The sequence below is a fragment of the Centroberyx gerrardi genome, chromosome 6, assembly GCF_048128805.1.
Source record: "Centroberyx gerrardi isolate f3 chromosome 6, fCenGer3.hap1.cur.20231027, whole genome shotgun sequence".
NCBI lineage: Eukaryota > Metazoa > Chordata > Actinopteri > Beryciformes > Berycidae > Centroberyx > Centroberyx gerrardi.
The window spans coordinates 22,305,849-22,333,798 of NC_136002.1; the positions used below are offsets into that span (position 1 = coordinate 22,305,849).

The 27,950-nt window shown below is 41.2% G+C and overlaps 1 protein-coding gene across 1 annotated transcript in view; it reads left to right on the top strand.

Annotated features, from left to right (window-relative positions):
• esamb (endothelial cell adhesion molecule b) overlaps positions 1-27,950 on the top strand; it is a 52,685-nt gene that overhangs the window by 18,838 nt on the left and 5,897 nt on the right. Inside the window, exons 2-6 of the mRNA XM_078283935.1 lie at positions 13,136-13,367; positions 22,171-22,262; positions 23,467-23,612; positions 24,778-24,979; positions 25,450-25,587. Of these exons, the coding sequence (XP_078140061.1) occupies positions 13,136-13,367; positions 22,171-22,262; positions 23,467-23,612; positions 24,778-24,979; positions 25,450-25,587 (810 nt within the window). The remainder of the gene's footprint in view (positions 1-13,135; positions 13,368-22,170; positions 22,263-23,466; positions 23,613-24,777; positions 24,980-25,449; positions 25,588-27,950) is intronic.

Below are 27,950 nucleotides of genomic sequence, written 5' to 3' on the forward strand. Positions count from 1 at the left end.
GTTTTTTTGAGGATGACTGGTTCAGCTTCATAGAGAAAATCTGGGATGTGTAAAATAGAATTTTGCAAAATTGATTTGCTTGTTGGGAAGGTCTCTGGCCAGCCAAGCCTGACATTGACTCCCCTCAGTGGTAGAGCTAGTGGCATTTGCAAAACCCAACAGGATCCATTCAGAGTAGAATGGGCCAGGAGGGATACTGATTAATTTTTGCCATGAATAAATTCCAAATGGGTAATGGGTGCATGCCCAGGGCCGCCAGCAGGCCGTGAAAAAATCTCCACCATGTTCAGTGAGATTCCAATCAGGAGGAGTTGACTTTGATAACTGCAAAGGTAACTGCAAACAGGGCGCCTCTGCAGTATGCATGACATGGTAACTTCACAAAAAAATTAACCAAAACTCTAATGAACCTGAGATCTGCAGAACCTATTTGCCAAAAGTGTCCCAGTGGCATCAAGCATTTGGTTTGGTTACATATGATTAGGTTTAATTTTTTGGTTACCTTTGTTCTATTTGCTCTTGTATCTCATTTTTGATGCTTCTGTTCTGTTGATTTGCTTGCTATTAATTGCATTGTGTAAAGTGATGCTACACTGTGAAATACACTTGATTTTTGTTTAATATGATGATGATAGTGGTAAAGATAATTCTAAATATCATAGTGTTATAAATAGGGATGCTATAATTGTGGTCATCCTGGGCAGTTAGTTAAAAATATGCATACAGACTGAGAAAGACACCAATGTAAGGTTTTCTGGGCACTAGGCAGCTTGTGTTAGCACTTTGGCCGTGAGCAATTAGAGAGCTGTCACCGTCCGGTGCCCAGCCTCTTTGTCAAAATGAGCTTTAGAGCAATAATATTGACCAAAAACAAGGCTGAGATAAGCAGGACACTGCTGTAAGAGTAATAACAGTAACACTAAATGGTCAGATGATACAAATAATTGTATCTTAGAAATGCATGAATATTCATTAAAAAAATAGCACTTGCAAAAAAAAACCACCAATGTTCTATTTTCAGTGATTCAAACGCTACCACTTGCTGGATTCATACTGTTTAAGACTTTCTTTATCCACCTTTTCTCCTGCGCATTGAAACTGAGTAATTGCCCAAAAGCAGACTGAAGACTGAAGATTCTCCAGGAATTTTCAGCAAAATCCTCGGAGATTACTGCTATGCATTTAAATCCTCCAATCAGTGCACTTGTGCACAGCTGCACTTGCATGTCTTGACTGATTTGAAATTAGAAAATGAGTGTAACTGCCCCAGAGACAGATCTAGAGCTCGAGTATTAAAGGACATGTAGGTTTTAGAAAGGGATATGATGTCCCGGCAACACCAGCAGAGGATTTTTAGGCTGAAGGCATTGTTACAGGCGGAGACACCTGTAAATCCCACATTTGCCCCACAGTTCAGTAGTAAGATGCAAAGCAGCATGCAAGGGGTGCTAAGGTAAAGGTTTACTGTTCTGGGGTAAAAAAAAATGTCTTATGGAGTTAAATACTTCGGAAAGCGTTTATTTCAAGGTTGTGTTTATTCATTATTTTATTAATTTCATAGTGTTTATCGAGGATTAATTTGCACCGTGTCTTTGATAATAAGTGTGACAGAAAAAGTGTTACAGAAAATCATAATTTTTATTTTAATTTCACACCTGAACTACTTACTGTACCTGTCATACAATCCTCAGAGTCTGTCCCATCACAATCCGTCCCAATCCTAAACAGTCTACCTTTTAAGATTATTCTCATTCAGTTGAAGCTATTCCAGGCTGTGTGAATTAAATTGCTCTCATAGTTTTCCACATTACTAAATAATTCCTCCCTTTGTCAATTAGGGTTTCTTCTTTTGATACCATGTTTTTTTTTTTTTTTTTTCAGTTTTCACATGAGCCAAATAGTTGTCAGCTCTCTCATAACACTGCTGAGATCTAACAAGATCATTACACAAAGACAAAAGTGTGTCTGTGTATGTGCGCATGTATGCACAAATGGATATGAATATATTAGTGAAATAAATCTGTTGCAGATAATTGGGTTCCCTGTTATGTTCAGCATTAGTTGAATGGTCTGTATCTAACTTGTCAGAATGGAAATGTTTGCACTGTGAAACGGTAATGTATGCATGCTTTGCCAACGTATGTGATTTGTTAGGGTACACATTTCATCTTGTTTTGTTTACTTGTGACTGACCAGTGCAGTGTCTGCGTTGTGTTGTTGTTAATGAGAACCGACTCCAGGGATGTATCTTCGTTCACAAATAATGACGACCATTTATTTTGAACGCGAGCTCAGTAGCTACTGAATCATGCTGTAATATATCTGCAGGTGCAGTATATCTGCTTAAAGACTGATGGCCATAGGAATTTAGAAGTGACTGCAAAATATAAGATGCATTATGATTATGATACAGGAAGCATATAAAACCCACCTCTTCCCAAAAGGAAAATCAGAAGAGGGGCAGGTCAGTTTTAAAATGGGACAAGGCACAGCAGGGGTGCAGGAGGAGGAGTTAATCTTCACTCTACACACAAAGTCGCTCACAGTAGGAGGTTTGCTACCACTTCAGGTAAAATAACCATAAATAAGGGTTTTTTTGGGGGTAAAAGTGAATACTTACCCAGTTACAGGTGCATCGATGCTTAGCAACACTTAGACCTAATTGGTTTAGCTGAAGGCCTGGACAATGGCTTGTGCCCCGAGGAGCTCTCTTCACTTCCCAGAAGAGCGTTTTCTTTGAATTTGCTTTAAGACAGAGGTTAGATAGGTAATTTTAATCAGGTTACAGCTTCATGGCACAAGGCCCAATGCTGACGGCTGGTTCATGCCTCACGTGGAAACAGATGTGACAGAGTGTGTGTGGTCAAAATGACATAATTGTGGCCAAAACGACTGGGCGTGTTGGCTGCATTTGGGAGTCACACTCGAGGTCGCACACCACCTGAAATTTGAAACAACGTGGACGGCGCCGCAGCTACGTAAATTTTGCCTCTGTTGAGGACTGACTGAACAAAGAGGAACTGAAACCACTGGTTAATTCCAGTGGGGGGTTTTTTCTTATTAGGGGATGTGGATAAATTAATTTTCCTCCAGCACTGCTGAAGTTAGTGGTGCACGACTCTCAAATTTCTGCAATCAATTCAGACTCTGATTCTAATTGTGGAAGTGGCTGGAATCAATTCTTTGACTCCTATACATTAAACCATAGGAAGCGCTGTGTAGGCGGCAGTGGCACCCAAAGGTCTAAGCCATGGGAACTCTTCTATGAGGGAATAGCCTAAAGCTAATTCACACAAATTAAGAAGAACAATAATAATTTTGCACCAGTTTATTTTAAGGTAGCCATAGTATTAAAGGTATTTTCTTTGACAGACAGTGAGCGAGCACTAGACTATGTACACAGTGCTCGTTCCCTTATGAAGTCCCGCCTTCATGTTAAAACAGCTGAACGATTGGTCAAGTGGTGTCTTGACCATTTAGCTATTTTATGTATACAGACAACAGGAAAGTAGGTCCTTTGCACACTGATATCAGGAGACGGGTGCGTGGGAGAGACTTGGAAGCCTACAGAACATGCGACTCCTGTACATTGTCTATACTAAAAATAAGAAAAGTAACTTAAAACTGAAATCAAAATTGTAAATGAAAGCATCACAATACTTGCTAATTTGGTGATTTTCAATACACAGAGTAGCAATGTTGCAATAATTGCAATTGATTCCAGTAAAAAGCTGAAGTTACATACATATGGGTAATAACCTGCCAAACTGAGTTATGCTAATGTATAAAAATCCATGAATAAATTACTAGATGAAATTCAATGCTTTTTCCGGACTCAAGTGAGTACTTGTAGGCATTCTTAAACTGTCCTTTTTTCATTTTAAAGAGCATCATTATGAATTATAAATGAATGTATTGATGCTTGATGTCAAAGTAATGGTACAATATTAAGGGGGGAAATATTGTCATATTATACTATATTGATTTTTTTTCCACATCTAGTGGAGAACACTGTGCCTTTTAAGATTTTCACATTAACTAAAAGGTTCCCAGGTTGTGTGTTAATTCAGTCTGGACTAATCTATAGGCCAGAGTCATGACTTTTGAAGAAACACAGATTATGCACTGCAAACCCTCAGTAAATAGCTTGTGAAAGGGATATTTAACTACCCACACAATTGTCCCCGCGGTCGAAGCACAGTAGTCATATTGTGACGTCTCCTTATGTACGACTTTTGTGTATCCTCATCTCCCTCCCCTCTAAAGCCAGCTTGGGCTGATAATAAGATTAGAGTGTGGAGAGGCAGCTTAGCGACCTGGCCTAAGACACAGCAGTACAGGATCCTTTATCTCCACGAGTGCTGCAGGATAGACATGACTGGGGCCAGAGGGCTCAGAATAGAGAGTGGGGTTAAGGCTATGGAGGTTAAAGGGCAATAGTCGCCATTCAGCCACTGTACCAATGTATCTATAAAATCGCAAATTCTACAGGCTATTTCCATTCGCCCTGGGAGCGCATGCTGTCTGTCCTGGCTTAATTACCACACAGCAAATACTGACACATATCTTCAGAATCACCCCACGACACACACACACACTCATAAACATGCACCAAGACCGAATTGTACACATTGTTTTTTGTACCAACAAACACTAATTTATCCATCCTTAATTATCTCCTCCACAACACACACACACACACACACACACACAAAACTTTCTTCCCTCGGGGACATCTGAGTGGCTTCATGACAGCAGCACATCCATCCACACTAATCAATGCGCTGTTGAACTGTGGCAGAATTAAAGGCTTAACCCCTTTGCCGCCAACTGTCTACCGACATCTTAAAGAGAGATTTAGAGATGGGTATTGCAAGGCAGTCTGATTGTGGGACCTAAGCCACAATACAATACTATGACAATTCTGTAAATACTGAGATTGCAGTGTGAATATGTATTGTAAAGAGGGTTTTCTTTTAATTCTATTAGGACCCGACTACAGATTACAGAATACAGATTACATGTATCTGCCCATACATATTTGTTTTTGTGCTGCCATGAAAGGACATTTCCTTTCCTGTGATTCCAGCTTGGTTGAAAGAAAGGTTTAATCGCTATTGTGTGGTGTCATTTGGCGATAGAGAGTAGCAAAACAGACATTTATTTATATGAAAAAGTTACAGATAATTACTTTCATGCATTTTTCCAATTAGTGGAGAAATTAAATGAAAGTGATTACCGACTTGGGGCCAATGGGACAATCAGAGGATGAACTGTTAATTGTCAAACACACAGAATCAGAGAAACAACATCCAAGAGAATAACAGGCGAAATGTAACGGAGACCATTTTGCAGGATTTTACCTTTTACCAATGGCCTGTGTGGTCTAGTCATAATGTGTTCAATTTGTACTTGATGTAGCCTCTTGAATCTACAGAATTGGCTTTTGTTTATCAAAAACCAGTTACTTGATAGTGTGCGCTGACTGTTCTACTATCTATTAAACTGCCTGTTTTTATCTGGAAGTTTCTGCAGACTGTGTGCAAGCTAGTTACTCTTAACATTAATATATAAAGAGAAGGTGAGAGCATGTGTTTGACTCCCATTGGCCAATACAAACCTATTCTGCTATTGGTGAAAAATTACAGTCTCATTACAGCTACAATATACTTCTTTTACCTGATAAATGAATACAGTTTTATATAATTGCACAGATTAAATTGAAGGGACAATTAAAAATAACTCAAGGGATAAATTCTGGCCACTACATGTGTTCATCACATCCCTAATTATCTGTATCCTTTGCTGCCTTCCTGTGGTCTGTGAGCAGACCGTCAGACGGTCAGGCAGACTGTCAGGTAAATCTTCTTGGCAAACTACTGACCGATAAAGCTCAGAGGCCAAGTTTTTCCCCACGCGATCTAACCGGATTTGAAAGAGAGACTGGTAAGATCCAACACAGGGCTCCAGTCGCTCTCGTGTTTGGATGAGTTCATGTGAGAGACGAGATGTTTCAGAAGTAACCAGTATTGAAAAGTGAAGGTACGGCCTGATGTGGAGTACAACAGTTGAGAAAGAATACCGCGAGCAATGGCGGATAGATGCAGGGTAGACTCAAAGATGACCAGTGTTGGGCTCGTTACCCAACCAAAAATAACGTGTTACTCATTATTCGTTACTCATTTTAAATATTATGTTATTGCATTACTCATTAGTCCCTGGGAGCAGTAATTCATTACACTACACATCATATTACTTTCTGTTACACCGCCAAAAATTGTTGTTTGCATCCTCTTACCTTCAAGAATTGGGATAACTCAGTTTCCTCGCCTGTGTCAACAGGGATCAGGGAAACCAAACATTGCTGATATCTGATTTCCTTTTGCTTGATCAAATCAAAGAAGTAGAAAAACTTCCACTCGGAGAAAGTATGCTTCACTTTTTATTTCATCTAGTCTAGCTCGTAGATTTTGGGCTCGCTTATGGCGTGTCTGCGTCAACTGAGAGAGGAACACAACTAAATATGAAGAAAGGGAATGACGGGGATAATCATAATTTCTGGATTATTCAACTTTATATGATATTTAGAGGAACAAAGCAAAAAACGCTGCATGAACACTAACATGATTTAAGTCGGTTGGAGTCTTTGCATTTCGTCTTTGACATCGCTGTGTTACATCTCAATCCTCCGCTGACTTTCTAGAGAAGTCGTCCCAAAAATAAATATATATTCATATTTTTCAGTTACTCGTTTAGATAACTGCAGTGTTATATTTGGTGAGGGTTTTTGCATGAGGCTGACAGTTTGAGTTACTAAAAAGAGATGCTTTTGATTCCTTCATGTGTAGATTTGGATTCATCAGAACTCAATGGTTGTATGGCAGAGATATGGAGCATTAGAGTAGATACTGGTTTCATATTGCCTGAACACTGTATGTACTTTATTGAGCCCATTATGGGAGAGTTCAGAGTTAAAGGTTATCTGATACAACGGTGAGCTGTTTGGATAAACAAGGGTCACAAACCTGAGCCCCTGACACCCACTGCTCATACTTAGGGTGTCATCTGGAGGGGTAGAGGAAAGTAAAGTAGCTCAAGAGGATTACACAAACACCAGAATAAATCTCATTCATGTCTTTGACCATTACGGAGAGACACCACATGATCAGTCTCAAGGGAGCCACTGTATTCCATCTAATCCCACCATTCAAGGGAGCACTTTTACAACAGCACAGTTTCTAATGCATTCACAAGCAGACACTCGAGAGGCCTTAAAAGCCTGTCTTGCTTAATCTATCGTGGCAGGGTGTGGGAACCATTGAATCCTTTTACACTTTGATATAATCCATGCTGATTACACTCCTCTCGCCACTATAATTACATCCCCTCTTAATTGTGTTTGAAAATGCAAGTAGGCATTATCTTTATCCTCTCCAGTGTTTACCATTTCCATTTCTCTTTGACTGTGTGTACACTAGGCGTATTATCTAGCATTTTATTTTAACTCAAGTGCAAGATCAAGTTCAGTAGTTTAATTAGATCCATCGTGTCGCAACAGTTTCTGTTAGGGCGTGTTGACTGCTACTTATTATCTGTTAAGAAATCTGTCCTCTTCGTATGTGTCACTGGTTGTCAATGTAGCCTCTTTGGAATTCTCAAAGGATAAGTTTGTTGATTTAGGACCTACATATAATTTCTCTTGCATAACTGTAATATTTGGACCCACAGACAATTTTGGCTCCCGAGTCAGCTGTCAGTTGAAATGGCAAAATCCCATTGCTAGCCTCTTGCTGCCAAATGGGGTTTGTCAAAATATCTCCAAAAAGCCCTGCACCATATTCACTCAGTTGGTAGTCTTCTCTCAAACCCTACCCGGCTCCATGTGCAATTGTTTACAATCTGACCTGACCGTCTGCAAAACTAGATCACACCGCCAGTAACGCACTTTCACCCCACAGCAGTCTGTGCTACGGCAGATGGCAAAAATAGTTCTGTGATTTCCTGATTAGTGAAAGTGTGCATATTAGCTGTGTGTCATGAAATCAGAGCTAATTTTAATTTATGCACTTTGCAACTTTTCCTATCATTTAACCACTCACTCCCTCCCTCACTCTCATTAAGAGCATTCTGCTCTTTCTAGTGCTGGCCATTTGCTGTAACTCAGATTTGTACTATATTGTAGTATATTGTATATTGCACAAGAAGTAACAAGAAGTTTGCTTTTACATAAACCCAGCAATCAAAATGGCAGTTTTAGTGCTGTTACAAAACAGAGTGAAATTACCTCTGCTCTTGCTGATAGGGAGAGAGGCTGAAATAGAGACGACACAGAATTAGGCAGGCTTGGGGCAGCAGGGCGGCATATTGAGTACGGTGACCGCCCTTCAACCGGGGGCCTCAGGTTCAAGCGACCGTGTCGGGAAGCATCTTTCAGCAAGACACTGAATCTCAACCAGCTCCAGGGCCGCTGTTCTGTAGCTGACCTCCCAAGGTAGCTGTAGCTGAGGCCAAGTGAAAAGAGAATTTCCCTATGGGGATCAATAAAGAATCGCATTAGCACAGTAATGCACACCAAGAAGTGAAGTCAGAGTGAAATTAGCTGTACAAATTACTCACCGCACTAATCTCGCCTGTGATTTGCCACTCAACGGTAAAATGTCAAAAGTGCACACTGCTGGCTGCAACAGTGGAAAGCTCCACAGATGCACACAACTGAATGAGTTGGCTGCACTATACAAAAATACCTAGTAGATATTAACCGTTACTTGAATCTGCAACCCAGATTGGCGAACGTGTTATCTTCAAAAACATATTGATCCACAGCATTGGAAAGACAACTAGAAAAGGCTAAATTTTCTAAAGAAAATTTAAGTGTGCTTGCCACCCTTGCAATGCCCCTGCCCTTAGACTTGGCGTTCACTAGCTTTGCTAAGCGGTGCAGCATTGCAATTGTTAGCATTTTGACAGACTAGACTCAGTAAACAGAGCCAGTTGCGTTCAAAGGCACTGGGAAACTTTTCTCATCACTGCACAGCAACATGTTTGGTATCGAACGAATCTACAGATTCCCAGCTTTCCAAGGATACTAAATGCATCACAAAGTCGGCGCTGAGGCTGACAGAAAGCCCATGTGGGGAACTCATGGTCTCTGTCGCCATCTGCTGGCTGTGTCGAAGCACTGACATGAATGAGCTCGACCATTTCATTTCATGTCATTTTATACAGTAAGGTCAAGTTTTAAAAAATGCTGTCATCACATTGAAATGGTTACTATGAGGCCATATTTAATCACACATGAATGCAATTGGGCTCTTTGGATTCACAAGAGTCTCAGCTTTGTAGCCATGCCCAATTTCTACAATTCCATGACTGTTTAGGTACCACAGTGTGCAGAAATAGGGAAAGAAAAAAAGGCGAGAATAACATCTTTTCACTGCATGCAGAACACTGTGTCTTTAGTACCCTGGAGCTCATATACCCTATGTAGCTGACATATGTCAGATATGGCTGTAAAGCTAAGACTCTTGCGGTTCTAATGAGCCATTCAGATATCTTGATGTGAGAGGTCAAGGGACCCGTTTGAAAATAGTCATGCCCATTTACCTTTGTCAAAAACTTCGCCGACTTTGGAGCTATGTTACATAACATGGCTGGTACCTACGTATTCGTCTGGATGTCTAGTTTCCGCTAATAAAAAAAGCTCCGCTCTAGCTTAAACACTCAGCTCGTGAGAAGCTCCGTTAAGCGTCGGCCGACGCGCAGAAACCACCATACTCTGTGTGTGTACCGTAGCTTCAGTTAGCTTCAGCTACTGTGTGTGAGAAACCAGCTAACGTACCTCCCGATCCGTCTGTCTGTCCCAAATGCATCAAGCCAGCCATTAAAAACTCTGCACTAGACTTTTAATATACAGAATAAAAGTCCAAATACATCCATACTGATCTGATTTTACCTTAGCTTCAGCTACTGTGTGGGAGCCTCCCGATCTCCGCGGAGAAACAAGGACAAAACCAAACTTCAATTCCTGGCTCTGTGATCCTGTGATTGAGTCCACACGGTTCTCAGGTTCTCATCCTTTTACAATGTCCCAAATGCATCAAGCCAGCCCATGTGGGGAACTCATGGTCTCTGTCGCCATCTGCTGGCTGTGTCGAAGCACTGACATGAATGAGCTCGACCATTTCATTTGTATAGCCTAGTAAGCTCATGCTACTGTTGCTTGCTAGTTAGCTTCAGCTACTGCGTGCTAACGTACATCCCGATCTCCGCATCGCGATTCCCTCTGTCCCAAATGCATCAAGCCAGCCGGTAAACGGCCCCTCTGTCCTAAATGCATCAAGCCAGCCGGTAAAAAACTCTGCAGTAGACTTTTAATATACAGAATAAAAGTCCAAATACATCCATACTGATCTGATTCTACCTTAGCTTCAGTTAGCTTCAGCTACTGTGCGGAGAAACAAGATGGCGGACAAAACGAAACTTAAATATCTGGCTCTGTGATCCTGTGGAAAACGAAACTTAAATTTCTGGCTCTGTGATCCTATAATTGAGTCCACATGGTTCTCATTTTACAATTGTGTGTGTATTGCTTCCAAAATGGCATTTAATCCTTAATATCTCAAAAACCTTATGATGCATCTCTTAGAAAAGTAATAGCACACGATTCCTCAATGGGCCGCACGTTTTGATGTCTCACATGTGTATGTACTGTAAAAACTGTAGGAGGAGTAGCGTGCCAAACTTTTTGGCGGAAAAATAATAATAAAAATGGCCGACAGTAACAATAAGAGTGTGCTTTGCTTGCAGCAAGCACACTAATAAAAAGAATAATAAGTATGCAAGATAGTAAGAGTGTGCTCTGCCTACGGCAAGCACACTAATTCTACAAAAAACATCCTTATGTTTTGTCATTTCTATTGCCCACAAGAACAATTATCTTTTTTCATTGATTGGGTATTGGATTGAGTTGTTGAGTCTTACATATATATCTTATAGGTCCATAAGTCTGATATTAAGCATCAAGTAAGAACCCAGATGGCATCCTTTGTAATGTCAAGCTGCTCTTATGGTGTCCATGGTCCTTGTCTCTCCTAATCAGATGCTCTTGACATCCCAGCCTGTACATTTCAGAAAGAGACAGACTTCAACAAAGATCTTACAGTGTATGAAAATTTATCATTCATTTCATTTCATTGCTAAACCATATTGCGACAGTTTTAGCCACAGTGTGTGTGTGCAGTTTGTTGTGCTGCAGTAGATGAGCTACACCATGTGTGATCATTTGGGAGAAATGAGGACAAAACTAAAGCCACTGTTAATGTTTCCGCTCAGTAAAGAGGAGAGCAGCAGTGTGGGAACTGGGCTCAGGTGGGAGACATGACTGATTAAGTATTTTCTATGGTCTCTAAGCTCTGAGCTCCCACTCATCCTGCTGGCCAGGCCCCACACCTGTATGTGTATATGTGGGTGGGTGAGTGAGTGGGTCTCTTGGGTGCGTGTGAGCATGTATTAGACTGCTGGATCTAATGTACAGTAATGCTAGCTTGACACTGACCATCTGAGCACTGACTCTCCCACAGTCCCAGCCATTGTGTGTCAGTCTCCTCTAGGATTTCATCATATACTAGGCAATTTACAATTCTCCAAAGACATATTGTACCCAACAGACTCCCTCTTTCTCTAAATCTTAGACTTTTGCTCCATCTTTACCAGTACCTGTTTATTCAGCTTTTCTGTTTTGCCCATATTGACGTAGTCTGTGCCTGCCTCCCATACTTGCTCTATTAGAGGACGTGTACAGTAAATTGAAATTCTGGCTACTATGTTCTAAATCCATAGTGGAATGCTACACTATAATTAGGTATTTTTTTAAATATTGATATAGTCTGTATAATCCCTTGTGCACTAGATGATATTAATTTTTAATGACCTCATTTCCGTGGTTAAGGTATAGGTTGAGGTTATGATGTAACCTGCAGTGAGCATGCCCCATTTTGAAATCGACCGTGATCTGCTCTATTATAAGGATATTCAAAAAGATGCTTTAAAAAGTGTTCATATTCATTTGTGTTGTCTACAACTGAATGAGTTTGTGAAATTGTTTGTTAACCTTGAGCTAACCTAAACCTTCTTTGGACTGAAAGCGAAAAACCCATTATATGATCAAATTTGAAGATGTTATTCCTATGATATATCTAGGTTTGTGTACAAGGAGCTAGAAATAAAAAAGCCTTGACTCTCTCCTATTCATCCAACCACTCAGTTGGATGAATAGCAGACTGACTATGAGGACACTGTAACAGCATCTTGGGTGATTTTCCGGGGATATGCATTTCTGCTTGAAAAACTGTTAGCCATGTTAGGAAATAAAACAGATTTTTTGTTTAAGCAAACATTTTGTGAGTCCACAAATTCAGCATCAAACTTTATTGTTCATTGAGAATCTCTACAAAATGTCTTTTAATCTCCTCACAATTACATTTTTGGTACCCGGGATACTGAATCTGAGAGAGGGTTAGGTTTTAACGTGTTTTTCCTTTAGCACAGAATGAATGGCATGATCCATGAAAATAAGTCTGCAGGATAATATTGATTAGTGACCACAAAGTCAGTCATATGGATTCGATTTCACTTCATACAATCTATACCAGGGCTTTGTGGGTAGCTCTCTGAGTGTGGGAAGTGGGACTGACTGATGGTACTTTGATTGTACACAGGGGCATGTGGAGTAAGACTTAACCACAGATTGCCTGGAGAAAGTTGAATTATTTTGCCTCAGACTGTCTCCTCTCCTGTAAAGCTCCTGCTAACTTAATGGCCTACACTGCCTTAACAATAGCCAGGAAGCTGGGACTTATAATCACACAAGAGAGAGGACTGTTCCTCTCTGGAGTCTCCAAGATGTCATTTTTCCGGTCCCCAGATGTTGGGACATGCATGCAAATTGCACCGCACCATACAGTACACCTCTCTCCCATGATGAACTTGAGAGGAATTTGAGTATTGCATGTTGCATATACAGATTATAGGCCTCCCCCTGTAATTCCTCTCTGATAAGAGCTCAGCTGAAATCTGAAATCAGATCACTCAACTTCTTAATTACAGTCGCACTGCATTAAGTCCCTGTGTCCCACAGGCAGCAAAGTGGCGAGGCAGTCGGAGCGTCAGCCGCAGAGCCAGACCCCAGACTTCTGCAGCAGCAGCCGTATCAGAGCCCTCACCCTGTCACTCTGTCAGCACAGCTTCCCTCTTGCATGGAAACACATGACAGATCTGGGAGATAAAACAGCCAACCCTCGCCCTGCTGCCACACTAATGGTTTATAAATATCTTCTTCAAAGACCCAAGACGGTGTATGGGGTGGCAGGGTGGTTATAGGCTCTGTTGTGGTGTAACATTGCAGACCCATTTAAGCTCACAGTTTGCCTTTCATTCCCTGCCACCATTCCCTGCCACAGGGAGCCCAGAGTTAGCTGGGGGGAAATGAGGGGCAGTGTGGGACTTGTGATGGACAGCTGGGCTGGAGGCCACTGGCATCCACCAGGCCGACATGAGAGTGAGGCTGACCACACACCCCCACCCATCCCACCCACCAGAAGATCGACTACTGTAATGTTGCGTAGGCTCTTCAGTGTCAAATTGCACCTGTTTCTCTATAGTGGTAAAACATTTACACTCGCATTCATATTCAAACATAAATACACACACGTATACAGACCTTTTCCCCAATTGTTAAGTACTTCACAAAAGTTGTGGTTCTTTGTTTTTCTACATAAATACTAGAGCTGAACAATTAATCGGAAAAAAAACAACAAAATCGCAATATGAACTTATGCAATTTCCAAATCACAGAGGCTGCAATTAATTGCTTAAGAGAGAGAGGATTTCTGAACAAGGTGTTTTAGTGCTATATTGCAATATTGGTGAAAACCTTTCATCATACTCAAAATCAATAAATCCTGCACACTGACATTTAGTTGTTTTTTTTAACAAAATCACTTTTCTTTAAACAGTTTTAAAGTTCTATAGATGTATGACAAGAAAAACTTGAATCGCAGTTTAAATCGCGAATTTCTATATTCTGTCAAATAATCGCAGTTAGATTTTTTGTCAATATTGTTCAGCCCTAATAAATACCTATATCCCTAGTGCGTGGTATTTCCTTGTGATCAAAGCTTCATCCCACTGATCCCTCCTTCCCTCATCGACCCCCATCTGCGTTCCTCTCTTTCTCATAGGTCTGTCTGATGTTTTGTTCAGCTCTGAGGGCTGTGTGTGAAAATGCGCTCAGTGTTAGATGTCAGAGTTGTAAAAATGTAAGACATTCGGCATCAACACACAGGCATGCGTGCCTCTGTCGCTGTAAATATATAATTATTCACGTAAACAAACATGTGAAGAAGAGTCAGAGGACAAACGGCAGCCATGTGCAAAGGTTCAAAAGGTTCCAGTAGATTGAAAACCACCAGTACTTCTCGACTTCCACAACACACACACACACACACACACAGGTACATGATGAATTTGAGGTCTCTGCTCTGTTTATCACACTGACTCTCAATCAATGCATTGAATGTTCTGTCATCAAGCCAAGTGGGTTACATCTTGGCTGTATGACAATGATCAATGAAAAGATGATTATCAAAGGTTGTATTGGTGATGATCGTGTCAGTGATGATTTAACGGTCATGAGATGAAGGTTATAAATAGCAGCTGAAATGAGAAGTTGAAGGGGAGCTTCTTTTTAATGTCGGTGGGGCCTCGCAATCTATCATACAACATTTGCCTCAATGCTTTTGTCTCACACAAGTCTCATCCGTCTGCCTTTGTGTGGGTGATGGAGACGGTGGCATGGAGACTGATGCAGAGAACTGAGAACTGCCCCAGTGCCAGAGGAGAAATGAAGAGTCAGTGGTACTTTTCTTGTTCCCTTGCTTTGAGTTTTTTAGGTGGCTTTGATACTTCATATTCCCTCGTCAGACTTCCCCAAGAGACCACACCGGTCTTTTAGTAATTATTGCAAGACAAGCGTGACAAGTACCAAGCTGTTCTTCAAGGATACAACATGCTGGCCAGATCAACCGTGATAATCTATCAAAATGTATATTGGTGGCTGACACTCAGAAGCAATTTGAAGTCGTCTGGCGTCGTCGGTGGTCCGGGCAACGTGCTTTTAGCAGAATGAGCCGTCAGAGCATTTTCTAAATTCATGAACAGCTTTTACTAGCTCTTCAACAGAGAGAGAAATGATTCATCCTCAAGTCTTACAAGTTTCATGCGAGTTTTGTGAGTTTTCTTTCATTTTTCCTAGACTTGATTTGAGCCAGAAGCAAGCGAAGAGTGTCTGGTAAATAAAAATTTTTGCAGCATTTTTGTTCACTTCAGTTCTGCTATCTGTTCACTTTGGTTATTAACTTAACTCCTACGTTTTTTACATTTGTCAAATTTTTTTATGCAGACTCAAAGTGAATCTTGTACAAAAGTTAGTGCGCTTGGACTAATTCCAGTTCTGACTGACTTCTGTCATGACTGGAGTTGTACGTGTGGTATGACCTCAAGGTGATACTCAAATAATATTTAAGATTTAGCTGTGTGTGTGTGTGTGTGTGTGTGTGTGTGTGTGTGTGTGTGTGTGTGTGTGTGTGTGTGTGTGTGTGTATGACTGTACATGCAGATGCTTGTGCAAGTGGGAGGAAGCTTGCTGTGTGAGGACCAGAGGGGGGTGTGGGAGTTTTGAACCATGTGTGCATGGAGAATCAATTTAAACACAATCAAAAGTTAAGAGGGATTAAAGCTACTGTGATGAGATAGCACACTCAAAATGGCTTAAAATAGCTACAGAGATTACACTAATGTAATCCAATTTAAAGGAGCCTTCTCCAAATATTTATTATTGAAGCACCATCTGTTTGAAGCCTGTAGGGTCAGTCCAATATGGACAGTTTTACACCAAGAAGGCTATTTTGTTGTCCTACATTCCCTCCTGTCCTGTCTGTCAAAAAGTCGGAGAATAACCCCATTCTGTTTGCATCCTCATATCTTGATTCACATTTGTCCTTATTTGACATTACGGAATCTGGAACAATATCAGCTTTATGTTTTCCTAATGCAAAACTACATTTCCGTGTTAGATAAATGCCTAAATAAAGATATGCAAGTTCACAAACCAAAAAGCGGTAAGTCATCTACCACTCACTGCCTTGTCTTTTCTGTAGTAAAATATACAGTAGAACACTATCAAGTAGTAAACAAAATCCTGATTTGAAACTTGTTTATTCAAACCTCTAAACTTGAGGTTATCCAGACTTCTGAACCACCCAGTCTAATGAAAGATTATAATGAGGAAAAAAATCTGAGGCATAAATAATTTATTATTATGATGTGTGGTGCTGCATGGCTAGGAGTTTATGGGGTCATTTTAAGACTTTGTTGCCACTATTCTGACACAGATCCCAGCTCAGCACAGACACACATGCCGTATGGTTTCATGCACATGAGCGCAGTCACTTCAGACGTGTTGCTACGCAGAAGATGGCTTCTGTACTGTACTGTATCTTCTCTCAGATTAATGATATAGCATCATGTCAAGAATAAGGCAGTGCCATACTTAACGGTGAAGCTGTTGACGCCTCTTTCCTCACTTTCAATACAACAAAAGTGAATATGTCAGGTTGTGAAATGTATGTCATATGATTGTCATGACACCCTGGAGAAGGCATATTGCCGAAACATGTTGGTGATGTAAAATAAATATTTTGTATGGAGAGAAGCGTGCAACCTTCATATATTTATTTTTTCTGACTTTGGACCGATGGTTTTCACCTTTTTTATGGGTGTGTGCTCTACTACTGAATTACTAGATTGTGAAATGTAAACATAAATTTGAGTCAGCGCTTGGGACATTCTCAACATTATTTCATCAACTGTCATTTGTGGAAAAACAATCAGTTTGGTCAGCTATCAAATGAGACCACAAGAATAGAAATCACGGTTTCTCACTTAGACTGCCTCTCAGTGAGGTTTTCTCTGCCTTTCACATACAAGTAAATGCAGGATATTGATTTTCAAGATGACCATTTAGTGTAATAGAAATGTACACATGTTCAGTGATGATGGGTGCCTCAAAATTGTGTTTATATGAGATTGACATATGAATTTAAAGGGAGAAACGGTTATTCCAAACATTCAACATTCTCGGTAAATTCATAGCAGTGCACACAAAATTTCTGTATGATATAAGACTTTTACAGTGTCACACTTTGGAAAATGTATATAAAATAATAGGAAAATTGAACGGTGCAGTCTCTCCCTTCAGTCCCACTCCTCTCAGCAGAAGACCTTTTACCCTTAAACATGCTGCTGCTTTCACTTGCTCTAGATTAGTGGTACATTTTAAGGCAGCAAGCCCACTCTGTTGTGGAGACGGAAAGGGGGAGATGTGTAGATTAAAGTCAGAGTAAGAGTAAATCTGAGTCCCAGCTGAAGCTTTAGCTGCAGAATAGGGCTCACATGAGAAAAAGACATGGGTGAAAAGAGAGATTACTCCGGGAGATAGAGTGGGGCTGGTTAAAGAGGATCAGTTTATCTTCACACGGGCCTACATGCTCCCCGAGGGCTTTAAGAGAGGGACTGCCTTTTTATCCTTCACTTGATCACAGTCAAATTAGCTTGGAATGCCTTGTTAGGCATGTGAATTAAATGCAGTTCATCAATATATTAAGAAATGTATTCATTTTATCTTTACCTGCACCTGTGTGGCCGCTCTGTAATCTGTATTAACTCTATTTGCCCTTATTGTATTTGTTTGTAAAGGGTCTTAGATGTGGGTGCTTCACTGTTTTGGGACGTGATATGATTTTTTTCCACAATATACTGCCACATCAGTTTAAAGGTTTTTATCTATTATCACTACAGATGATCTGTCTTATCATATGAATGTGCTGCCCTCTATGGATTACTCCTGATACTACAGCAGATGCACATTTGATCTCTTAATTGAGCTCCAGCACAGGCGTGCATGACAGGGCCGACTTTTCTTTGATTATTCTGTGCAAGTTTCCGAACCCAGCATCCCTGCTGTCTTAATTGCTGTTGCAGGAACTTAAACAGCCAATATCTCATAGTCAGGATGCCCTCTGGGAAAACAAAAACATTGTTTATTCTAAAGAGAAGAATCCAATTAGCAGATATAAAGCGTGGCTATGCTGAACGATGGCCGTTGGCTAAATATAATTAGGGCACAGTTTACTGAAACTACATAGTATCACATCTACATCCCCTTTATTGGCAGCTTTTCGTGTGGTTTTTTTTTCTCTCCATACGACAGATTTAGATTGACTTCATATCCACATCTTGAACTGTGTCTCTATCTGTCTGTGTCTGTAGCCATACACACATCCCAGATGGAGACGGCCAGGGATTAGGGGAAGATTTTCCTTCATTTAATAAACAATTCAATGACACAGTTCTGAGGATAAACCTGCTCAAAGAAGCACAAGAATAGTCTGGAGTGAGGAGACTACAGGGCATTATCCGACTTTATCATGGAATCTATGTATCATTCAGAATTACTATCCGCATCCATCGCTCCTCTCTCTACAGCTGTCGCTCATTCACATTGAGAGGCACATGTAGTCTCATCACCTTAACTCTGACAGAAAACCTGATCCGTTCTGATTGCTGTCTTTGGTACACAACGTATATTAATCAAAATGCACTGCTTGCATAGCACATTATAGTATTATACAAGGCAAGGTATTCCAAGTGTTGTCCATGTAGACACAATCGTAGTCTCATCCCAAACAAGTCTCTCAGGGCAAAGCTCTGATAAAAAAAACAACAACAAAAAAAAGATTTCTCAATATGGACGTTTTAGATTCACAAACTATTTTCGACAAAAAAAAAAAAAAAAACACTCCACATGGGTTTTGGTTTTTGATGCGTTTTATCCAATCATATTCAGCGAAGCAAAGCAATATTTTACATTTACCAATGGAATGCGAGCAAGTTTTTTTTTTTTTTTTATCCAATGAACAGCAAGCTACTTTCTATCACAATGCAGCACCGATTCCGTAGTGTAGCACAGCTGAAATATGGAAACGAAGTTTATGAAAGCTGGTGAAGATGCACGCGTCACTGAGAGAGGAGTAAAAAATATGGCGTTTATTGAGTCTCAAAACCCGCGCACATTTGCAATGCGGTCCCGCGAGCACGGGGCTGTACCCCATTTTCTGGAAGACCCGCCCCTACTCTGCCTCTGATTGGTTAGGTTTAGGCAAAGGAGTGAGATGTTATCCCCGCCTCCAAAGTCTCAAAAGTCAACTTGACGAGCGAGCGAGTGTTGAGCAGTTGCGAGCACAGGGCTGTGACGAGCTCGCGCTCGTCACAGCCCTGTGCTCGCGGGACCGCATTTGTGCACACGGAGCAGAAATGCTCCCTCGCGAGGATGGTTTTCCGCTTGCGGATACTGTTCCGTGCGCTCGTATCACGTGCGCGCGCCTGGTTTTTATGTGTGCGGGTTTTTGAGACTCAATAAACGCCATAAAAAAACAAACGGATTGAATAAACGGGTGGAGACGGGAAACCGTTTGACACTTGGTGCGACAAATTAAGGGAACCGGGTGTTTGTTCTGCACTGTGTGCTCAACCCGCAGAAAGAAAGTGCTCCTTCCACATGAGGTAAATCCCAGACACAACGCCGCTATGCGCGCACTCCAATATCTGACCACACCGGGAGCGACAGTTACAGCTGCCGCTCCAGCAGCAATGACAGACCTGAACGTGACCTGTCTTTCACAATTTACAATTGTCATTCAGCATAAAAATGTGGCATTGCTTTGTCTGTTCTCTACAGAGCTCCCCAGGGGTCACCTGGTAAGAAAAAAATAATAGATGTGGAAATCCATACAGGCACCGATTGGTAAACCGCGCATGGCTCCATGCGCACGGAATAGTAAACCGTGCGCATGGATTAGTAAACCGTGCCCTCGAATTAGTAATCAGTGCACACGGAGTCCTAAACCATGCCCGTGGATTAGTAGACCGTGCACACGGATTTGTAATATGTATATTGATAACGTCAAACAGGGACACCACAGCGGCCCACAGAGTTGCATATAAAATTTAATTAACATGCTTTTTCTACAAGCATGATTTATACGGAGTAAATGGGTTTCATATTGTCACCAAAACACACATCAAATTAGACCTACTGATGTGATTAATCAATGGTTATGGTTCATATATGGTCTAGGTGCCTAATGGCTATTACAGCTCACTATATGTATGCCAAGCTGTGTGTAATGGCTCTGGCTCACTGTATATAGGCCTAAAAGTCCCTCTTTATGTTATCAACGTAGATTTTACAAATCTGTGCACATGGTTTACTGATCTGTGAGCACGGTTTAGGAGTAAATTGTATGAAAACCATGGCCACTGATTTCCGCATCATTTTTTTTTTGTACCAGGTGACCCCTGGGGCACCTGGTTAATTAATAATGCTGTATGTTGAATATTCATTCATTCAGCGCAGAAATGTGTCAATTGTTTTCGTTGTTCTTGTTATTGGACTAGTTTTATAGAGAAATAAATGGTGCAGTGTGCTAACTACCTACCCCCCCCCCCCCATCAGTCAGGAACATTTCAGGCTCAGAATGTTTTTTTGCTTTAAGCCCTGCAACAGAAGCACATCCAAATCTTTTTTGCACATTGCTTCGCTGTTCGGCGCGACGCAAAGACAATACCCCCCCCCCCCCCCCGCCTCTGGAAATGAAATCTCAGCACTGACAGGATTTGTGAGAAAAACTGTGTTTCAATTCGTAAAAAAAAATAAAAAATAGACAGGATTCATAACTCGACTGTACATTATGAAAAACCAGACTGATATGACTGTGATTATGGGAAAGATGATGATGAAGATATTAATCTCATGCATGCTTGTCCAGTGGATGGTTTTACAGCTTTACACCATTGACATGAGCAAGGCTGGATATCAGGACAGGCTTTACGATTAGACAGGATAGAAATTTTGTGCTAAAAAAAAAAAATACACATTTCAGTGTCAACATGCTTTCATGTGTTGATGATAAAAGCGTGTGGGACTCTTTTTCCTTGGGCAGATACAAACCAGTTGCTTTTACCAGTTGTTCAGCTGATCTGACAAAACATCTGCACTATTTTTAAAGTGTTTAAAGTAAACAAATGAGAGGTTTAATTCAGAAATACTGTACATCCATTGGAAGAAAATCATTACCTGTTCATCATTCAGAATCTCTCATTTTGTTAGTCAATTTACCTAAAAAATTGCCATCATTTGTTTGTCATTTTGTGCTATCAAACATTCTGTAAGTAATCATTCATTCATTATATAAACAATCTGGAGTGTATCTTTCTTTTTTTTCAAATGATGGATGTCTCATTTTGGAGCAAAACTGTTCACATGTGGAAGCCAAAAATAGGCTTGGCAGAGATCGCATGACATGACTGATTAAATGTAAAGCAAAGCAATCTGCTAATCAGTAATTTAGAGAATGTGAACGCTGTCACAGCGATGACAAGCGGCTATGTTGGTGGCTGAAGTGACCATGTGTTACATCATATCCATGTCCAGCTGAGCTCTGTCTGCTCATGTGAGGTGAGAGGATTGAGCCTGGGATTGTTTAGAGATTAGTCAGCAGCAGGACTTACTAGATTCAGAGATACAGAAGTTAAGGGAACACCATCGCAGTGGGGTCACTTTGTCCCAGGAGGAATAAAAAAAAAACCCATAAAGTCACTACAATCGAACTATAACACTCTCTCTCACACACATACGCAAACTCTTTCTCTCTCTCTCTCTCTCTCTCTCTTTCTCTCTCTCTCCACACCACACACACACACTCGTCCTCTTCATCCATGCCCCCCCCCCCCCCCCCCCTCCCCCTCCCCTCCCGACTGCATACGCTTTCAGTCTGAAAAAGAAGGAAGGCGTGCCTGTCCAACAGATGTGGAGAGGTCTCTCTCTCTCTCTGGCTCTCACGCTCTCTCTATTTATCCATCTACTTTATTGTACATTATCTATTTGAGTCTATGAGGGACCCTCCTCTCAAAGTTGCAGCGTTCTCTGCAGTCAGAGGATTTAGTGCAGTCTATGGGCAGCTGATTTGCCGCGGTTTACTCTTTGCGTGAGTTCAGACCAGGCGTCAAACTGGCGACACAGGAGGACCCCGGCTGCTGGGATCAGTTGATCCAACTTCAGCTGTCCGGTTCAGGTGACTGGGCACCCTGTGAGTTCAACATCTTACTCTCTTCCGTTCCTTTTATCTCTTGACTTCTTTCTCCCTCACTTCATGTATGTCATCATCATCGTTTCCTCCTCTGCTGACAGCTTTCTTTTCCTTGTGTTTCCTGTGTAGAAGTTATTTAAGGTTTTTCTTGACTGATGCAGCTATGTGTTTTTTTAGCTTGATATTTGTGAGCTTGGCTCCATCTTCACATACCACAAGGACAGCAAAGTCATTCCTAAAGTCCCTTTTTAGGTTGTCCAATCAATTTAAATGTTTGAGATTAAGTTATTTTTCTGATAATCTATACGATTTAATTTCTTGAGATTAGCTAAAAGCTTTTTGTGGTTCTCTGATCATCTCTAATTCTATAGATTAGAAAATGAGATAAGATTTGCTTGTTGCATTGGCTTTTGCATGCTTGGAAATGTATTGCTTGAGAATTACATAGTTTTGCATCCCAAATGTTATATGCAGTGTGGTGCAGTGGAAATTAAATAGAAATGAAAGTTAAATCTCAGTCTAAAAGTCATCACTTGCAGGTGCTACATGTGGAAGTTAGTGAGAGATCATACCATGTTGGTTTTGGAGGAGCAGAGTGCAGCCCACTGCTGTCTAGGTTGCGTGATGATCCATTTCATTCAGATGCATGTTATCTTTATTCAACATTAATCAAGGCACGTGTCATTATTCTGCTTTTGATGTCATTTCTGTAATGTGCTCACTCCATGTTCTCCTGCTGTCATATGATCTGGGCTTTGCATGTTTGAATGTCCTCAGTTTGTTATTGTTGGATTACCGCCAGCACATGTGTTGGATTACGGTGGTTGAATGTACACAGAGGTCTAAAGGACGCCGCTGATGTCAAGATGTCAGAGGGATCAGTGATTAGGATTGAATGACCCCGAGGTCCTTGGTGTTCATCTGGGACTTAATAACACAGTTATAGTTCGCAACTCAAGTGGATGACAAATTCCATTTGAGGGGTTTATTGAGTGATTCTGTTTTTCCATTTCAGTTTATAGTTTCTTCTACTTAGCTCACTAATACTGCTCTTGTGCTGATCACTCTTTTTGATATTCCATTTGCCAACGCAGTTCCAGCGACAACAGTGTGTGCTACCAGTGCGGTCCAGTTCAGTGTGGTTTAATTTGATCAAGTTGAGCATTGTTAAACCCTGTCTGTACCGGCTGTGTTGCTGTTCCAGGTGACACCCAGAGGGTGGAGATCCCCAGAAGAGAGATGGAGGTGGTCAGGGGCCAGATGGTGGTATTGCAAGCCTGGTACAGCCCCAACTCAGACATTGCCAAAAACACTGTCATTTGGCAGTTCGTGGGAAATGAGTCCAAGCAGGTGAGTGGGTCAAGACGATAAACAGAAAAGACAGCTGTGACTATCTAATATGGGCCAGCAGGGTGGTGTAGTGAGTAGGGAGCCCATCCTTCACCCGGAGGACACATGTTCACGCCCTTCTGTCGGCAAGCATCTGCCCTGCTGAAGTGTCATTCAGCAAGACACTGAATCATCAGGGCCGCTGCTCTGTAACTGACCCTGACCTCTGACCTCTTGTGGAGGGGGGAAAGCGAAAATTGTTTCCTTACAGGGAGCAATAAAGTAGTACATTATGTTCATTGATCCTTATATTATCTTCCAGTTAGTAGAAGATACCTCAGCATGTTTTTCTACAAACAAGCAAAACATATGGGAAGCCTGTTGAAGATATCGACTTTTCATTGTACTACATTCATAAAAGATGAATTGCTGGATTTCTTATTTTAGAACCGACCAAGCCTTTCAGACGAGACAGGATGTACATACCATGACTGTACATGCTAGGCCTACCACTTATGAATTTATAAATGAGGAAGTGATTCTCTAATGCGTGATACTGGTATATCCTGAGAAACACATCCAGTGGTCTGAAAGGTAAAAGAGATGCTGATCTGTAGAGATTAGGATTACTGGCAACACCACTGCTGATGTCTAATACATAACGGAAGGATGGAAGGATTTTATTAACAAAGTAAAGGGTGCCACTAATGACATTCCACCTCTACGTTATACTGTATATGCTATATATAGCCTAAAGCTGCCGGGGGAAACTATACGTATGTCCATGCGTGTGTGTGTCTGTGTGAGTGTGCGCGGTCTTTGCAGTGATTATTATAATCTCAGTAGTTTCAGTGTCTGTTGCCTGTGAGCTTATCTCAACCAGAAAATCAGCCTAAAATTCAACATCCACCATCTGTACATACATATCAGGATTATCTTTATGAAGGACGTTGAATTCTGTTATATGGTTAATCTACGCATCTTAATATGCCTGTAGCAAATAAAACCAGAAATATTTCATTTGAATGACTGTCATAGAGAGAGATGTCTCTGTAATAGTCTTTTCAAAATATATTGTATTCTACAAAAATGTTTATCTAATTACTACTAATTAACATTGTGATCATATATATGCAGCTTGCTGTGTTTTAGTAAGATGTTTCCTTTACTGTGTGGCTCTACACAGGTGATAAACTTCAGCTCAGGTGAGGTCGGGCACGGCCAGAACGAGTTCACCAAGAGAGTGGGCTTCAGTGTGGCCATGCCCTCGGCCAACCTCTCCATCTACATCAACAACACCCAAGAGTCTGACTCTGGACGCTACATCTGCAATGTCATCATCCCTGGAGATGATGGCATTTCCGGAGAGATGCGCCTTAATGTCAAAGGTAATGGACCAGTCAACGTCACAAGCATTTTAAAGGTTAGACTTTGTCCCGATTGGCTGCGAATGTGTTCGTTACAAAGATTAGAAGCATTTTGATGCAAGAATCTCTAGTGTAAGATCAGGTTATCACATTGCATGAATCCATGTTATTATTTTTTTGTTTAATTTGAAAACAAGCTACTACAAAGCTCACACTGCATTGGATTTGGAAAAAAACTTTCATTATTCATTCATTATGCAATTTGGCTGCCACCCCTAGAAATCGCCCCTTATTTGGCAATGGATTTAAAGCCTACCTTATGAAGTCAATAGGAACTCATTTTTCTTATATTCTTAACTTAACTTGTGTTTATACTTACATCTCCTGTCTTGATGTCACTCTGTCTGTCTGTCTGTCTCTCTCTCTCTTTCTTTCTCTCTCTCTTTCTCTCTCCCTCTCTCTCCCCCTCCCAGTCCCTCCCTCTCCTCCAGTGTGTACAATGACAGGGAGCCCAGTGCTGAAGGGCAACGTGACTCTGAGCTGTCAGTCCAGCCATGGCAAACCTGTCCCCCAATACAAATGGACCAAGGCTGCTCCCATGTCCGAGGTCTTCTTCTCCCCAATGCAGAGTGAGTACTTTCTGCTATTTGTCTTTCCACAAAATGAGGATGCAACTCTTATGTTTTGTAAATGGATGACAGCAGACATAATTCAAATAAATTCACCAGAACTGGTATCATGCACACACAACACAGATTCACACCTGAGACAAATTTGCCAATACAGTTGAAAAAATGGGTTAGATACAGTCAGGCAGTTTCTGTAATTTCGTCCTGTTCTTGTTGTATTCTTTGTTGAAGGCAGCTTCACAAAAACTACATGACATTTTTGTCCTTTACCAGGATAACACTGGGTAGTTTTGGAGTGGAAAAGACATATTATCTTAACTTAGTCAGGTATGCATTATTCATTACGTTTACATGTGCAATAACATTCCATTTACATTTAGGATATTCAAATATTCTGTTTATGAGTTATTTACAATATCCGGGATAAGCCCATATATGCAGGTTGAGATATTAGCCGGTATTTTGCCATGCAAACGCCATATCCCATCTATTGTTGGGTTTGCACGTTTCCATGGAGTCACAAGCTTGTCTAGAATGTACAAACACAAGCAGCAGGAAAACTATACAGCGTTATACTTTCTCCATGTATACAGGTATATGAAAAAAACTGGTCACTGGTTGTGCCATATTCTGACTAAGACCTTAGCCGGGATAATATTTGCAATATTAATGTGCATGTAAACAGTTGGCTAGCCAGATGGTAAGCTGGCTAAACTTTTCCACTAAACCTAGGTATGTATCAAAACAAAAGCTAAACTGTAGCAGAGATCCATAAACCTCGATGAGTAGACCAGAAATATTTAAATCCAGACGTCACGCCCTGTGCTGCTGGCATTAAAACTTTCCATGCAAATTAAATGTGTCCTCGGGTCAAATAAAAGCTCCTAAAAGGCCAGACCCGGCCCATGGGCCTTACTTTGCTGATAGCTGTCCCACACTTTACCTCAGAAAAAGATTCTCTATCACACCATAACATTTAGCGTGAAATCCTGTTTACAGATTGTGCTACTCAAGGCACACAGCATACTCTTCCCAGAATATTTGCCTTGCTTAGAGGAAAAACTGCATTTCTCGGTTTCTTTTTGTTGCAGGCTGTGCATATGCTTATATTGTTGTATTAGAGGTTCGTTCCCAGATGATGATGCTGCAGAGAAAACACCATCTGTTTCTGAATAATAGGACTTAGGCTGATTGACTGAGTATTGACTTAACTGCTTTGATCCGCTCCCCTCATCTCATCCCTGTAATAGCAGAAACGTCTTCAGATTCATACAGTTGAAAACTACTCCCCTGATTATGCATTGACCCAGGATTTTGTGTTGCAGTGTGCACACTCACACTTACAGTATGAGCTGCCTTCATGCTACAAACACATGTACACCTACCACCCTCTTACATGCCGTGAACACTCTGAGTGCAAAACCCATGCTCATCTTTTTATCTGCACTGATGTATGCTCTGTCTGACACTGAACCTCACTCTGCCATCATTGCTTATCTCTTTCAGCAATCTCTCTCTCTCTCGCTCTGTCTCTCTGCTGATCCTCTCTCAGCACTTCTCATTTCCTGTTAACCTTACTGCCTAACCTAACAAGCCCCATGTCCTTACTTGATCAGCCATCTAAGAGGCATGAGTTGGATTTGGGACGGAGAGCGCAGTACATCTCATCATTCCACCCCCTCCGCATCAGTCTGTACCATTACTTCCCCACCTCACTGTCACACTTTCTCTCTCTCTCTCTCTCTCTCTCTCTACCATCTTTCCTTCTGCAAAAACCCCAGAGTGGAGAGCCTGCCCCCAGCCCTTGCTTGTCCTTGGGTTCATGGGTAAGGGTTTCAGTCATACTCATCCCATTTATTTACCCCCCCCCCCCCCCCCCAATCCCAGCATCACCCACAAACCCTGACATCCCTAGGAGGCAGAGTCCCACCCTGAATCACTCAATAAAAAGCTGTGGAAAAGCTTTAAAGGAAAAAATCAATCCAAACTGTAAATAGGCATATAGGCTTATGTTTCAAAATTGATTATCATCAACAAAAAAAAGCTTAGCAAAGATGTCAAGCCAGGTGATATTGCACTCGCACTTGCACTTCGCTTTCCTGCTTTTTCACTCTGAAAGGTGTATTTCTAGGTGGGGAGAAGGCAAATCAATTATGCATGTGATGAGAGTCTGTGCAAGGCATTCATGCAAATGGGATACATGAACAACTGGCAGTACAATAAACAATAATGCTTCAAGCAGGACTTCAGAGTAACTTCTGGTGGCGCTGCTGCCTCTAACATTTTTACTTTGTACTGCCAGCATGTAATTTTGTGGCATCATGCATAGCGATGAATGGCTGCTATAGAAATGATTGTGTGCT